At 41.5% G+C, this 16,211-nt stretch overlaps 1 protein-coding gene across 2 annotated transcripts in view; it reads left to right on the forward strand.

The window, feature by feature from the left end:
• LOC140734522 (connector enhancer of kinase suppressor of ras 2) overlaps window positions 1-16,211 on the forward strand; it is a 1,506,781-nt gene that overhangs the window by 1,404,712 nt on the left and 85,858 nt on the right. For both annotated transcript variants that reach the window (XR_012100554.1, XM_073058598.1), the window contains exon 15: window positions 11,767-11,815. Coding sequence is in view for 1 of the 2 variants with exons in the window: in XM_073058598.1 (XP_072914699.1) it covers window positions 11,767-11,815 (49 nt within the window). In the remaining variant the exon portion in view is untranslated. The remainder of the gene's footprint in view (window positions 1-11,766; window positions 11,816-16,211) is intronic.

The raw sequence follows: 16,211 nt of genomic DNA on the forward strand, positions 1-16,211 counted from the left end.
CTTTGGCACCCATCCACATCTCTGGTCTTTAAACATGGAGCTGAGGCATAGACTCCAGACACCATGTCCACAAAGCCTTGAATCAAGCACCCCTTGCTATCCAACCACACTGCCTGATCTCTATCTCCTCCACATCCCTGTCTGAGTCACAATCTCAACAGAGGCTACAGCTCAGTCCTATTTTGACAGGGCAGGAAGTTTAAAAAAACATGTCAGGGATACGAAGATAGCTACCAGATTGTGTTTGCAATAGGATCTTTTCTCCCAGCTGAGCAGAAGAGGGGAACACAGCTCTTTAGGATACAAGAGACTCACTAATAGAAAAATGCTTCTCCGAAGGAATGGAGAAAATCCTGCACTCCCAGGCAAGTAGCTTGCAACACACCTCACCACCAACGTATGACACCAAAAAAAAAGATAAAGGAGTCCAGAAAATGTGTAAAAATCCCTCCATCCTGCCTACAGCTTAACTTGCTCTTCCACACAATGGAGTTATTCTTGCCCAATTACCATAATGGTTTCCAACAACATTTCTGTATTTCTAGATGAAATGCCACCTCATTTAAAGAACACAGTCACCTCCTGATCATGATCTCCCTTCTGTAGGTGGGGAGAGAGGTGCAGATCATCCTGACATACATATCTTGCGAGAACGTAATATTTCTTCCACATTGTGCAGGTGGTCTTACTCCTTGAGGAAATGACCATGAGCACTTCCAACCGGACTCTTCTTCTGGTGAGTCTTGCAAGCCTCCTGGTCCCTGAAGCATTCAGGATCTCCTTCTTGTCGTGTAGCTCATTGATTTGGACTCATATATGCTTGTAAGTAAAGTGGAGGACCTGTTTCCCTCTGCACCCTGCCTGTATCCTCAATGATTTTCCAATCGTTCAATAGTTCCATTTAATATCAGAGTATGTATACAACGTACAACCTGAAATTCTTGCTCCTCACAGACATCCAAGAAAACAGGAGTGGTCCAAAGAATGAGTGACAGTAGAAACATTAGAACCCCGATGCCCCCATACTTTCCCTCCTCCCACACACAAGCAGCAGCAAAGCATCAACATCCCCTTCCCCCGCTTGCTTCAGCAAACAGCTTCCACACCCACCACTCACGAAGCAAGCAATAGCAAAGTCCCCAAGAGAGATCACAATCTGCAGTACAGAAAAAATATTCGTTCACCCAGTCAATTCACCATGCCACAGGCTCTCACTTGCCCTGACAAAGGGGTAAAAAGGTGTCACACAGTGAGAGGGGAGACCAATAAAAACAAAACAACTTGCTGATTTACTGTGTTAAAGTCTGCCACGTTGCTTTTTTTGAGTTCTCTGACTTGAGATACGGCAGCAAACTCTACCCCACCAATGAGAGAAAGAGAGAGAGCAGTTCACTGAGTACAGAGACATCTGCTGTTCCTGATATTCCATTTTCTCCTGAAAATGGTGACACCAGCATAAAATCAGCTCACCCACAGCATCCAAAGCCTTGGAACCCCGAAGGCATGATTGTCTTCTTGGGATATCAATAAACAGTCGGATGGTGAGAGCCGGGAGCAAGAACCTTCACTGTTAAGAACCGCAGTTTGAGTGCAGCTACATGTCAACGTAGGACCCACCCACGTTGAAACGGGATAAAAGAGACATTAAAGGTAGAAATTAAGCTGTTTCTACAGATGAGCTTGAAGAGCTGCCCATTCGACTCCGCCAAAGTCTACACTTTCCAGAGTGTCCACTTTGCGGCCTGAAGCATCCAGTGGCCTGAACAGCCGCAACAGACCCAACCTCTAACAATCATCAGATCTTCTTGATTTTTGCACAGCAGCGTATTGAGAGTTGCACTGGTAACTCAAGTCCTAGTCCAGCACCTATTTCCGGCCGTAAACCACACAAATTCTATTTCACTTTTATATTTTACACAATTTCATAAGTTTTACAGGGATAAGCGATATTACATATCATGAATAGTGATATTGTTAGACTCAGACTGCAGCAAACTCAATAAAATGCAAACCAGTGTACATTGTTCATCATCCGAATTCTACATTTCCTTATTTACAATGTCAAGGTCACTCAAATACCACTTAATATTTGCTACATGCATTCTTACCTCCTTGCAGAAATTGTTATCCTTTCATGAGAATTTGCTTAGATAATAAAGTGTAATTAGAGATACATTTAATCTAATGTTTATATTTTGAATGAACAAAACAAGTAGCAATAATTGTACGTTGCCACACTTCTATTAACTCAACAAATCAAGACAAAGCCCAAGTTATTTTGTTATCAAACAACTTAACAAAGGTTGATTCTGCCTGACCTGCTGAGTTCCTCCAGTGTTTTGAGAGTAGCTCATTGACTAATGATGTTTCAAGACAAGTTCAAATTAAAGTTAAATTCAGATTCAAGTTTATTATCATCTGACTGCACATATATACAACCAAATGAAACAATGTTCCTCTGGACCACAGTACACCCACGGAATTGACTTCACACAGCCCATAAAATTAAATATTACCATAAATAAGTTAATCAAATGTAATATAATTCAAAGTGCATGTACAGTAGCATGCAGCATAAATAAACAGTAAATAATAAAGCTCGCTGTAGTGTGCAACATAAATAAACAGTAAATAGTAAACAGCTCACTGTACTCATGACGAGATTCTTACAAGTTACCTAGCTTCTTTCTCTATGAGGGTCTTGGCAGGGACAAAGTAAATTGTCAGTGAGGGTGATCATAAATAAAATACTTCCTGAAACTGATAATCTTATCATTATGTGTAATATCCATAAGAAACTGACCGATGAAAGAGAAAGATCCAAGAAACACCCACTCTTTATTATTTTGATGGTACATGATAACTGACTCATTTTTTAAGCTACTGCCAGAAAATGACAGGGAATGTAACTCAAGAAAGGGGAGACCGATTCCGTTTTTTTCTCATGATATCACTTTTCAGTTTGGTCCTGTCTTCAGGAAGGAAACAGGCTTCTGTTTTAAATGCACAGATCAGGTCTGAGACCTCGTCTCATTAACTGTGCCAAGACCTCCCGCAGACCACATCAAGGCTTCCTGTCAATCACAGCATGACCTCCTGTCAATCACAGCATGGCCTCCTGTCAATCACAGCATGACCTTCTCCCAGTTCGCAGTTGAAGTTTCTGTTGAATTTCCTGCAGGAGTGATTAGTGACAATCTTGTGTTTATGGCCTCTAGTGCTGAAGTGACAGTTTTCTTTTGCATCCTTTGCTGTCTGTAGCTCATTACCTGGCATCATCTTGTTTGCACAGTGCAAACTCTCTTCTTGTTAGTTTCTAACAAGAGTTACCACAGCCACAGCACCAAAAGGAATATTACAGCTGATGCTGTAACAAATTAAAGTCCAAACATTTCAGCACTCTACACCAACAGAGGATCATTTGTCTTAGAGTTTGCCACGAATTTCCAGGCAATGACTCAGCTGGAAATACCACCAAGTACTACCACCATTGCAGGAGGAACTCAACTTCTAAATGTCTGGAAGCAAGCATTAGTTAAATAGTGAGTAAGTATGTGGTAAAACTCAAGAGTGTATGTTGTTTTTGTTGAAGGGAAGTCACTTTTCATGGAAGTGGTGCTGTGGGATTTCTGACTGTTGTATCTCCTGCCTGTTGGTAGCTGTGGGAAGATGAAATGGCCTGATGGTGGAGATCTCTCATGATGCATTTGGCTTCTAAGACAGCACATTCTGTAGATATTCTGGATGGTGGGGAGGGATGTAGCTGTGATGTACTGGGCAGAGTCCACAGCTCTCAGCAGCTTTGTTACATTCCTTCACATGTGAATTGCGTTTTTAGCCTCTCTCACGGGATGTGGGTGCTGCAGGCTGAGCCCGCATTTAATTGCCCTTGAGAAAGTGGTGGTGGCTTCCTCTGCAAACTACTGCAGTCTTTGTGAGGGGGGTATACCCACAATGCTGATAGGGAGGGAGAGAGTGAGATCCAGGATTTTGACTAAGTGACTGGTTAGCAGTAGCAATATAGAATCAAACCAGAATAGTACGTGATTTGGAGGGCAACTTCTGTATGGGAGCCTTCCCGTGTATTTGCTGTCCTTGTCCCTCTAGCTCATAGACATTGTGGGTTTGGAAGGGGCCATCTAAGCAGTCTTGTTGAGGTGCTGGAGTGCCTTCTGGAGATCTCGAACAAAATGCCTTGGTAGTGGATCGAATGAATGGGGTACCTATCAAATGGGCTGTTTAGTACTGAGCTTCCTGAGTGTTATTGAAATGGAATTCCAGACAAGTGCAGAGTATTCTATTGAACTCCTGATTTGAGCCTTGTGGATTTGGTGAGTTAGGAAATGAACTGCCCATCACAGGAGTCCCAACTTCTGACTTACTCTTGTAACCATGCTGTGTATATTGCTACACTAGGTCGGTGGGATTCAGTGATGGTAATGCCGTTGAATGTAAGAGCGGATGGCTAGATTTTCTCACACTGTGTCATAATTGCCTGGCATGTGTGGTGCAAATGTTACTTGTCACCTATCAATCCAGGCCAAATGCCATGCAGACAGCTCCAGAGCTCAGGATTGAACCCAAGTTGTTGGACCCGTGAGGCAGCAACCCTACTAGCCGCCCATGAATGGCCCACGTCTTTAGATACTAATCCAGTTATGTAAACACAACACTATTGTTCTGGCCTCGAGAGGTGCAGTTTATTTTGTATGAGCATCACTTCCAAAGACTTAGTGAAATGATTATTTGACCTTTAGTTTCAGTAGTTAAGTTTGATATCCTATGAATGGCAGGTGGGAAGTGTTCTGGCCTCATTGTGTATGAGCATCACTTCCTGTATGTAGGCTGTTTTTTATATCACTTCCTGTACATAATCATTTTTGCATCACTTCCTGTATGTAAGATTGAGAGTAGACTGGCAGTAATTGACCCAAATGGATAGGTCTTCCTTTTTGTGATCAGCACATACGTACCTGGACTATTTCCCACTTTTTCAGATAGGCATTAGTATTTTTAAATGTAGTTGACCAGTTTGGGTGAAGGTACAGCTGGTTTTGGAATGCTTTATTCTTCATTATTTGCATACTGTGCCCCACTGCCTTGGAGAACAAGAATGATCTTGTAGATTCTTCCTAGTAGCTGTTTAATTGTCCACCACCATTAACAATAAATATGGCAGCATTTTGACCTGATAACTGGCTGTGTGATCTTTAATTCTGCCTGTTCTGTGCTATTTTTGCTGTTGTGGCAGCTTCACCAGGCTTACCACTCCGTCCCTCACCCTTCTGCCTTATTAGGTTGCTCTAAGCCAACTTCTTCGCATTCCTCATTGTACTAGAGTTGGATCTCTCAGCTTGATAGCAAAGATAAACTGAGATATATATCTCACTTTGTGCTGATATATATTTCTGCCTCTGCTGATGGTCCATAGTGCTTTATAGATGCCCAGTTTGGAGCCCAGATGTGTTGTGGGCCTACTTCTTTCAGCATGCTTGTATCTCCACACAGTTGCCCTCATGTGTCACCTCAGAAAATGAAACAGTTGTCTCCATAGGAGTGAGCAACAGGTACATCTCCCACTGGTGCCAAGGGCAGATGCCACAGGTAGACAGGTGAGGACAAGGTCAAGTAGACCCTTTCTTACAGTCCAGGTAGTGTAGGTGTTATCAATCCAATCGGCAGCAGACACTGAAGTTCACAGCCTGGAGTATATTCTGAAACCTTGCTGCCTTCAGAGTTGGCCAGCATGGTAGAGCACTGATTCATCCACTGAGAGAGGACAGTAGATGGTAATCAGAGGGAGTTTGCCTTAGCAGTGTTTGTCCGGATGCTATATGTGACTTAAATAGGTCTGACACCAATGTTGAGCTCTCCAGATGTACTCCTTCCTGCCTTTATACCTGATTTGAAAGGACATTCCCTGGGACTGTGATGGAGGAACCTGTAGCACTGTTTCTGATCCTGATTCTGTAAGTATGCTGTCACCTGAATAGTCAATGAGACACCTCTCCTAATACAAACCCGCATGATGTTAGTGACAAGGAATTTACAGGTTTGACTGGGAGGGTGCCATGAATGACCTCAGCATGTAGGTCTATGCCGGGTGTCCATCAGGTGTAATGGTCAGGACCCAATGAAGTTGTTGTTTGACCTGTTTAGTGGATACTTAAGAGTCATCACTCTTCGGTGATTCTGGAATTAACCAATAAGCCAGTTGGAGAAAGGGGACGGGTTTCCTCCCCAGAAAACATTAGTGAACAAGATGAGTTTATACATCAATATGGTCGTTTGATTGACATCAGTACAGGGGAGAAGCTGGTTCCCTGCTACACTAGCAAATAGGGTGCAGGGGATGAAGAGAAGGAGAGATGATCTGTATCTCCATGAGGTGTACCTAACGTAGGCTCAGAAGGTGGGGTGATAGGAAAACCAATCTTACAGCTGGCATGATAAAGTGTGGCACTAACTGTTACACTTCAAGGTCTCGGTGATTCAATCCAAGTCCCAGCACTTCAGTAGAAGCTTGGCCTGCAGCTGTGCCAGCTTTCCTTTCTCCAACAGATCCCTAAGATTTCTGTAAAAAAAAAAGAAAGGGCAGTCTCAGTGGCTTTGCTGCACATTACTTTGTCCTTCCCTCTTGGGATCACTGCACTGGGATCTCTGACAGCACCTGACATCAGTGAATCCAGGCACAGCGTGGAGTAGCAGTCAGAAAATGGATCATTAATCTCAATTACGACCTGACCTGGGAGGCCATCTGCAAACCCCAGCAGCCTCCCACCAGCTGTGTTACAGTTGCAGAGGTAGTAGAGTGTAGAGATATAAACAGGCTAAATGGAGGAAATCACCAGTGTGCATGGGTAACTGGTTAGGGTTTTGATTTATAAATTTACTACTTTGTGTCAGGTGTTCACTTAGGCAAAGGAGGCTCTGCAGTTGTCTATAGTAAAGGTGATGTGAGATTTTGGACTACTTGTGCCTGCGAAATTGTGTCTGTTCTAATGGAAGTGGATAACACACTGTTGGGTAATACAGACATCTCCAGTGTCTGCCTAGGAGAGCTCATCATAATAAAGTTTCTCAGCCATGGTGACTATAATGTGTTCTTCCCCCCCCCCCCCCACCCCCGCCACTTCTGTTGTTGCAATTATGGCTGAGAATCTCAGTCCAGATCAATGTTGGGACCCTGCTTCTCACTGAGGCCCAACTTCAAAAGTTGCTTCCTGATATTCCCGTGTGAATGTGCCTTTCTCACAATCCTTCAGCCTCCGCCTTCTGTTTCTCCCAGCCCAATGATTTCTTCTGTCCACACTCTGCTCATTCGCCCTACTGTATATTAAGGGTAATGCCTCTTAATGGTTTGCTAAAAACTTGAAGCCAAGGTAAAGATTTTTGGTACCTGGCTCACCCATCAATCCGCATCAACATTACACAGCAACATTACAGATCATTGGATTGTACCAGGGCTTTGAAGAGTGACAGAAACACTCAAATGGAATCAGGTCAGCACTTGACCTGAAAGTAACTGCTGATTCCTGTTAATACTGTTGATGTGATTCTCGCCCTGGTACAGAAAGAGCACTCAGCTAAACTCCAGTGTAAAGATCCAGTTTATCAGCACTGTGCACATTGCACACAGATTAAAATTATGATCTGTCTACTCACCCGCCTACCTGCAGACAATAGTTTTGATGCACTAATCTCTTTACACATATAGCACCTGGTATGATTTATCCTGGATGCACTGGTTTGTAAATTGGAACCAAATCAACATCAACGGGGCCCAAAGAATGAGCATCATCGTGTTGAATTTTGGAGCTATTGTTTCCCTGCTAATTCATTGCTATGACAACCAAAACAGAAATCATGCCTGCAGTCAAAGTGCAACCAATTTATTTGCTATATTCTATTTGAACTTGTTACTTTCCCATCTTTTTGGCCACTTTTGGAATGACAGAATACATTTGGTCAATGGAGGTGGAATTAATGGAGCCTCAGTGAATTAGTAACAAACACAAAATGCTTGAGAAACTCAGCAGGTCAGGTGGCATCTATGGAAATGAATAAACAGTCGGTGTTTCGGGCCGACACCCTCCTTCATTTCCATAGACGCTGCCTGACCTACTGAGCTTCCCCAGCATTTTGAGTTTCTTGCTCTGGATTTCCAGCGTCTGCAGAATTTCTCGTGTCAGTGAATAAGCAGCTGTATTTTATGGCATTTGTTGATATAGGAAAGTAGACACATCAAAATCATTCGGCAATTCACCATGAGCTTGTTTTTGGCTACATGCAAAGACCAGTGCAATTACTGTATGTTTATCCTATATACTTTTAATAAAATACCAACTTGCTTAAAAGATGAATAGTAAAAAGGCTATATACATATTTCATTACAGAAATATCACAATGTGATAAGTTGTGGTAGATTTTCTAGTCTCTGGCTGACTTCCTTCATGCCTCTCTCTTCGTTCCATTGTGTCCTTGTCCCTTCCACCTGAATATAACAATACTGTGTTGTTCTCTAAATATTACCCCACTGACCTTGTTCACTCAGTTTTCTCTCAACTCACATTCAGCAACTCCTCCTTGCATAACATACTGATCATGAAATTTATCCTAAATCCATTGCATTGTGGTTACACTATTACAATCCCAGTCTACATTTGGATAGTTTATTGCTTTTAATTTAATTCAGATATTGGTGTTCCAAAGGCTGAAATCAAGGTAAAGGTTTCCAGCACCTATATCACACAAAGCAGAAGAGGAAACCGACCTTTGAAAATACTGATAAGAGACGGAAGGGAAGACGTTTCTGGTTTAGGAATCTTGTTGGAGCTGTGAATAGATTGTGAAGAATGGTTCTTTCAATGAAATGGTGAGCTGGAAGATGAGGACCAGGGGAAGTCTGCTGTTACTCTGTCCAGGGGAGAAGGAGAAAGGGCTCAGTCCTCCATGACAGCGAAAAAGCCGCAGTTCAGGAAGAATGCTTTGCATCTGTTTTTACCATCAAAGAAGATGCCTCCATACTTGCAGTAAAATGGGAGGTAACAGATATATTTGATGAGCTGCTGGTGAGAAAGCAGTTTTGGATGGGTAGCTTGTAAAATTATTGAGCAACATAGGGTTGGAAATTGCAAAAGGAGCCACCATTATCTTCCAAGTCTTAGTCTGAGGGCTGTGCCAGAGGAATAGAAGAAAGAATAGACCAACAACAATAGGTCAATCAACTTAATATTAATGGTGAGGAAACCAGCAGCAGCAAAATTCAGTCACTAGTATGAATGCAAGTTAATGCAAGAAACCAGCTCTGGTTTAGCAAAAGCATGTACTGTAGTGCTTAACTAACCTGAATGAGCTTTCTGATGAGAATACATCTGAAGCTCTGTATACGGACTTCCAGAGGCAATTATAAATCCCATGCCTATAATACGCTTGTAAAAAAAGTTAGAATTCAAAGGCAGCATAAATAAAATATCAAAACAAATCAAGAGCCCTTCATTGAGCCGTTCTAGTGCATTTCATTGTCATGGTAGAATCATGTTTTCTTTGAAAAATATTAATCATTTGGAGTCCAATGAATAATTTCACAACTTGCTGGAAACATAGAAGAACATTAAAACACTTCAAGAAGATACTGACAGACTGGAAAGGGCTGCAAATGAAATTTCATGGAAAAATATGTGAAGTGTTATTAATAATTACAATAATAACATAACTAAATAAGGCAGGCAAAGGGAAGTTATTCCTTACGGTGATAAATCATGAACAAGGGGAAAGAATATTAAAAACTGGAGCTACTGTAAATTACATCAGCTGAAATCAGGAAGCATTTTGCACATTTAGTGGAGGTTTCAAAAGATCTAAACGCTGGTCATTTGGGGCTTTTGAAAGTCAAACGATGTATTTTTGTATTAGGTGAGTGTGTCAAGAAATATTGATAATAGGCTCGTAAATAGGAATGAACAATAAAATAAAGATACAACAATTGATGAAAGAAATGAAAGTCCAGAAAGCCTCCAGTCACACCGAATGGCCCTTTAATTCCAGTCCAACAAAGGGAGGTTTGCCGATGGTGGAAATCCAAAGCAACACGCACAAAATGCTGGAGGAATACAACAGGTCAGGCTGCATCTTGGAAGCTGATACCTTTCTTCAGGACTAGGAGGGGCAAAACACCAGAATAAAAAGGTGGAGGGAGGGAAAAGGAGCTAGCTGGAAGGTGATGGATGTAACCAGGTGGGTGGGAATGGTCAAGGGCTGGTGAAGAAGGAATCTAGTAAGAGAGAAGAGTGGACCATAGGAGAAAGAGAAGGAAGATGGGACTGGGAGAAGAAATAGGCAGGTGAAAAGAAGTGAAGGTTCCAAAAGTACACTTAATATCAGAGAAATGTATTCAATATACATGCTGGAATTCTTTTTCTTCGCAACCATTATGAAAACAGAGGAGTACCCCAAAAAATGAACGTAAGAACCCCAAACCCCCCCCACCTCCCCTCCCATGCTTAAGCAACATCTAAGCAATGACCCCCCCCAAACAGCAAAAAAGCATCAGCACCCCCCATCAAGCACTCAAACGTGCAGCAAAGCATCAGCAAAGACACAGACTTGCAGTACCCCAAAGACTACTCGTTCACCCGATAATTCGACATACCACAAGCTCTCTCTGTCCCTAATAAGGGGAAAAAAGGTGTCTCCATTACACAGCGAGAGGGGAGACATAACAAACAACTTGCTGATTTACGATGTTAAAACTCTGTTGCATCACTTTTTACAAGCTCTCTGCTTTCGACCTTCTGTCTCCCACGACATACCAATTTCTTGCGGAGGCACCGAACTCGAGTCCGTCCACCTCAGAATGGGAAATAGAGGAAGGGTGGGGGGAATTTTTTTACCGGAAGGAGAAATAGACATTCATGCCATCAGGTTGGAGGCTACCCAGGCAGAATATAAGGTATTGCTGCATCACCCTGATGGTGGCCTCATCTTGGCACTAGAATACATCATGGATCAACACATCAGAATGGGAATAAGAAGCGGAATTTAAACGTTTGGCCACCGGAAAGTCTTGCTTGTGACAGTTATTGCAGATGTGCTCAACAAAGCGGTCCTCCAATTTGTGATGGGTCTCACCAATGTAGAGGAGCACCAAACACAACAGATGACCCCAGGTGAAGTGTTGCCTCACCTGGAAAGACTGATTGGGGCCCTGAACGGAGGTGAGGATGGGGATGATTGACAAGAGAGGTAGATTTTTCACATTCTTCAATTCAATGTGGAAATTGTAGCAATACACTGTTCCTGCAAATAGAATCAGAGTTGATTACACACTGTAATTTTATGAAAATGTGGACTCCATTGTCTCTTGTAAATGATGTGTTATTATTACTGATTTTGTACTAACTGTATTGGAACCTAATGGTACTCGCATGCTGAATTACCTGTTGCTGTGTATCATTTAGGACTAATGAAGGATTCCAAGATCCAGGGCCATTTTGTACAATGTCTCCAATCTGCAATCATGTCTTAAAGTCTTATGGTTCACAACTTCGGTCACTAAAGAGCCAGCACTGAAACTAGTGATAGTGGCAAATGCATTGCTTGAGATTGAGATTGATCTGTAAGTTTAAATCCGTGAAATAGAATTAATAGGACCTTATTTCAAAAACTACCAATCTTGATTAATATTTGTTTTTCACACACCATATTTATATTCATGCAGATACACATTGTCTGCAATATTTTAATTGTCTTGTTTAATTTTTGCAGTCTTTTCATTATGCTTCTCTGAGGTCAAAAACCAAGAAGAGACCAAAAGGTAAGATTCATGCAAAGCAGTCAATTATAAACTGTTTTATTTTAGGTCAGCTTCATAAATAAAGACACAAAGTATTGAACCAGTTATGCTTTGGTGGAGCTTATCAGTAGTTATGGTGGTATGAATGCATTGCTAGGGATGAAAAGAGAGGAGGAGGTGGAGAGTATCTTAAATGTATCTATTTTAATGCTAGGAGCATTGTAAGAAAGGTGGATGAGCTTAAAGTGTGGATTGATACATGGAATTATGATGTTGTAGCTATTAGTGAAACATGGTTGCAGGAAGGGTGTGATTGGCAACTAAATATTCCTGGATTTAGTTGCTTCAGGTGTGATAGAGTAGGAGGGGCCAGAGGAGGAGGTGTTGCATTGCTTGTCCGAGAAAATCTTATGGCGGTGCTTTGGAAGGATAGATTACAGAGCTCCTCTAGGGAGGCTATTTGGGTGGAATTGAGGAATGGGAAAGGTGTAGTAACACTGATAGGAGTGTATTATAGGCCACCTAATGGGGAGCGTGAGTTGGAAGAGCAAATGTGTAAGGAGATAGCAGATATTTGTAGTAAACACAAGGTGGTGATTGTGGGAGATTTTAATTTTCCACACATAGATTGGGAAGCTCATTCTGTAAAAGGGCTGGATGGTTTAGAGTTTGTGAAATGTGTGCAGGATAGCTTTTTGCAACAATACATAGAAGTACCGACTAGAGATGGGGCAGTGTTGGATCTCCTGTTAGGGAATGCGATAGGTCAGCTGACAGATGTATGTGTTGGGGAGCACTTCGGGTCCAGTGATCACAATAGCATTAGCTTCAATATAATTATGGAGAAGGACAGGACTGGACCTAGAGTTGAGATTTTTGATTGGAGAAAGGCTAACTTTGAGGAGATGCGCAGGGATTTAGAGAGAGTGGAATGGGTCAAGTTGTTTTATGGGAAGGATGTAATAGAGAAATGGAGGTCATTTAAGGGTGAAATTATGAGGGTACAGAATCTTTATGTTCCTGTTCGGTTGAAAGGAAAGGTTAAAGGTTTGAAAGCGCCATGGTTTTCAAGGGATATTAGAAACTTGGTTCGAAAAAAGAGGGATGTCTACAATAGATATAGGCAGCATGGAGTAAAGGAATTGCTCGAGGAATATAAAGAATGTAAAAGGAAACTTAAGAAAGAGATTAGAAAAGCTAAAAGAAGTTACGAGTTTGGTTTGGCAAATAAGGTGGAAGTAAATCCGAAAGGCTTCTACAGTTATATTAAAAGCAAGAGGATAGTGAGGGATAAAATTGGTCCCTTAGAGAATCAGGGTGGTCAGCTATGTGTGGAGCCGAGGGAGATGGGAGAGATTTTGAACGATTTCTTCTCTTCGGTATTCACTAAGGAGAAGGATATCGAATGGTGTAAGGTGTGGGAAACAAGTAAGGAAGTTATGGAACCTATGACAATTAAAGAGGTGGAAGTACTGGCGCTTTTAAGAAATTTAAAAGTGGATAAATCTCCGGGTCCTGACCGGATATTCCCCAGGACCTTGAGGGAAGTTTGTGTAGAGATAGCAGGAGCTCTGACGGAGATCTTTCAGATGTCATTAGAAACAGGGATTGTGCCGGAGGATTGGCGTATTGCTCATGTGGTTCCATTGTTTAAAAAGGGTTCTAGAAGTAAGCCTGGCAATTATAGACCTGTCAGTTTGACATCAGTGGTGGGTAAATTAATGGAAAGTATTCTTAGAGATAGTATTTATAATTATCTGGATAGACAGGATCTGATTAGGAGTAGCCAGCATGGATTTGTGCGTGGAAGGTCATGTTTGACAAACCTTATTGAATTTTTTGAAGTAGTTACGAGGAATGTTGACGAGGGTAAGGCAGTGGATGTAGTCTATATGGACTTCAGCAAGGCCTTTGACAAAGTTCCACATGGAAGGTTAGTTAAGAAGGTTCAGTCGTTAGGTATTAATGCTGGAGTAATAAAATGGATTCAACAGTGGCTAGATGGGAGATGCCAGAGAGTAGTGGTGGATAATTGTTTATCGGGATGGAGGCCGGTGACTAGCGGGGTGCCTCAGGGATCTGTTTTGGGCCCAATGTTGTTTGTAATATACATAAATGATCTGGATGATGGGGTGGTAAATTGGATTAGTAAGTATGCTGATGATACTAAGGTAGGAGGTGTTGTGGATAATGAGGTGGGTTTTCAAAGCTTGCAGGGAGATTTATGCCGGTTAGAAGAATGGGCTGAACGTTGGCAGATGGAGTTTAATGCTGAGAAGTGTGAGGTTCTACATTTTGGCAGGAATAATCCAAATAGAACATACAGGGTAAATGGTAGGGCATTGAGGAATGCAGTGGAACAGAGAGATCTAGGAATAACAGTGCATAGTTCCCTGAAGGTGGAGTCTCATGTAGATAGGGTGGTGAAGAAGGCTTTTGGAACGCTGGCCTTTATAAATCAGAGCATTGAATACAGAAGTTGGGATGTAATGTTAAAATTGTACAAGGCATTGGTAAGGCCAAATTTGGAATATTGTGTACAGTTCTGGTCACCGAATTATAGGAAAGATATCAATAAATTAGAGAGAGTGCAGAGACGATTTACTAGGATGTTACCAGGGTTTCAGCACTTAAGTTACAGAGAAAGGTTGAACAAGTTAGGTCTCTATTCATTGGAGCGTAGAAGGTTGAGGGGGGATTTGATCGAGGTATTTAAAATGTTGAGAGGGATAGATAGAGTTGACGTGAATAGGCTGTTTCCATTGAGAGTAGGGGAGATTCAAACGAGAGGACATGATTTGAGAGTTAGGGGGCAAAAGTTTAAGGGAAACACGAGGGGGTATTTCTTTACTCAGAGAGTGATAGCTGTGTGGAATGAGCTTCCTGTAGAAGTAGTAGAGGCCAGATCAGTTGTGTCATTTAAGGTAAAATTGGATAGGTATATGGATAGGAAAGGAGTGGAGGGTTATGGGCTGAGTGCGGGTAGGTGGGACTAGGTGAGATTAAGAGTTCGGCACGGACTAGGAGGGCCGGAATGGCCTGTTTCCGTGCTGTGATTGTTATATGGTTATGTTATATAAGTCGAACCTTTGTTATATGGTTATATGATAGAAGTTAATGGTTAGGGCTCAACTGGAGCATCACAAATGTCAAGACCTTCAAAAGGGTGCTCAAATATATTAGACTGGTGGTAAAGCTGAGCATATTTTAAGTGAAAAGAAAGGAAAAGCTGAAATTGATCACATTAAATCAGAGAAAATTGAAGGGATATTGAATAAAGATGTCCAAAATTACAAAGCCCAGAAGACAAAGACTGAAGTTAATTGGCAAAGAGCTAGGAAGAAGTAGCAAAATATGCTTCCATAATCTGTCAAACAACTATTTTCAAAAGAGCAATGGAATTGTGCAGGAAAATTAAAATAAGTTGTAGGGGCTATAGGAAAGAATAGGAAGAGGAGACTAATTGGAGAAAGAACCAGCAGATATTGGTGTTTTGGCCTTCACACTTCCTAACTCTCCACATCACTCTGTGATTCCAATTCTATCCTTTGCTGGAAAACTACAAGCTATTATGCTAGGCAACACACACAAAACGCTGGCAGAACTAGTAAGTCAGGCAGCATCTATGGAGATGAATAAACAGTCGCCATTTCAGGCCAGAATGTTTCATAGATGTTATCTGATCTGCTGAGTTCCTTCAGCTTTTTGTATCTGTTGCCTAGGATTTTCCAGTATCTGCAGACTTCCTTGTGTTTAAGCTATTTTATTGTAAAGTAGAGACATCTTTCACATTGTGGAATTGCATCCTTCAAGCTATTATTGAGTTAGCTGTCATTTTGCTGCATTTCTTGAAATTGTTAGTGGTCTGTAATGCATATTTGGTAATCTTATAAACATTCAAACAATATTTCTGCTGTTACTTTTTATATAAGACTTGTGTACAGTACAATCTCAGAAATTAGAACAAATTAAATTATCCCTTTGAGCTCTGGTGTCTGTAGTCATGCACAAATGGAATAACAAGAACAGAGTGAAATTGAAAGCACACTGCTTAAATCAACTGCTGCTGACAGTATGAGTGTGCTTTCTTTCCCCTATCCTCACAACAGTCCATGCAATGCAGTATTCCCCTGGCTACAGAATCAGCACCCAAAAGTTCAGCCAACGACAGATATCGCATTGCACTTACTGTGAGTTGTTTATTCAAATTATTTTATCTATAGAAAGTAGTTCAATATAATTCAAAAGTCTAAGCTCAGACTTTATCAAGCAACTTCCCACTCTCTGCAACTCTTTCTAAGATAAACTGCTTCCTAATTTTTCTTTTGGAAGCCCTTGCTCCACTTCAGATGATGCCCCTTGTCATTAAATCTTCTACAGCAGAAATTTAACTACCTATCAAATTTTGCTAAAAACC

Source organism: Hemitrygon akajei, chromosome 10, assembly GCF_048418815.1.
Source record: "Hemitrygon akajei chromosome 10, sHemAka1.3, whole genome shotgun sequence".
Classification (NCBI taxonomy): Eukaryota; Metazoa; Chordata; class Chondrichthyes; order Myliobatiformes; family Dasyatidae; genus Hemitrygon; species Hemitrygon akajei.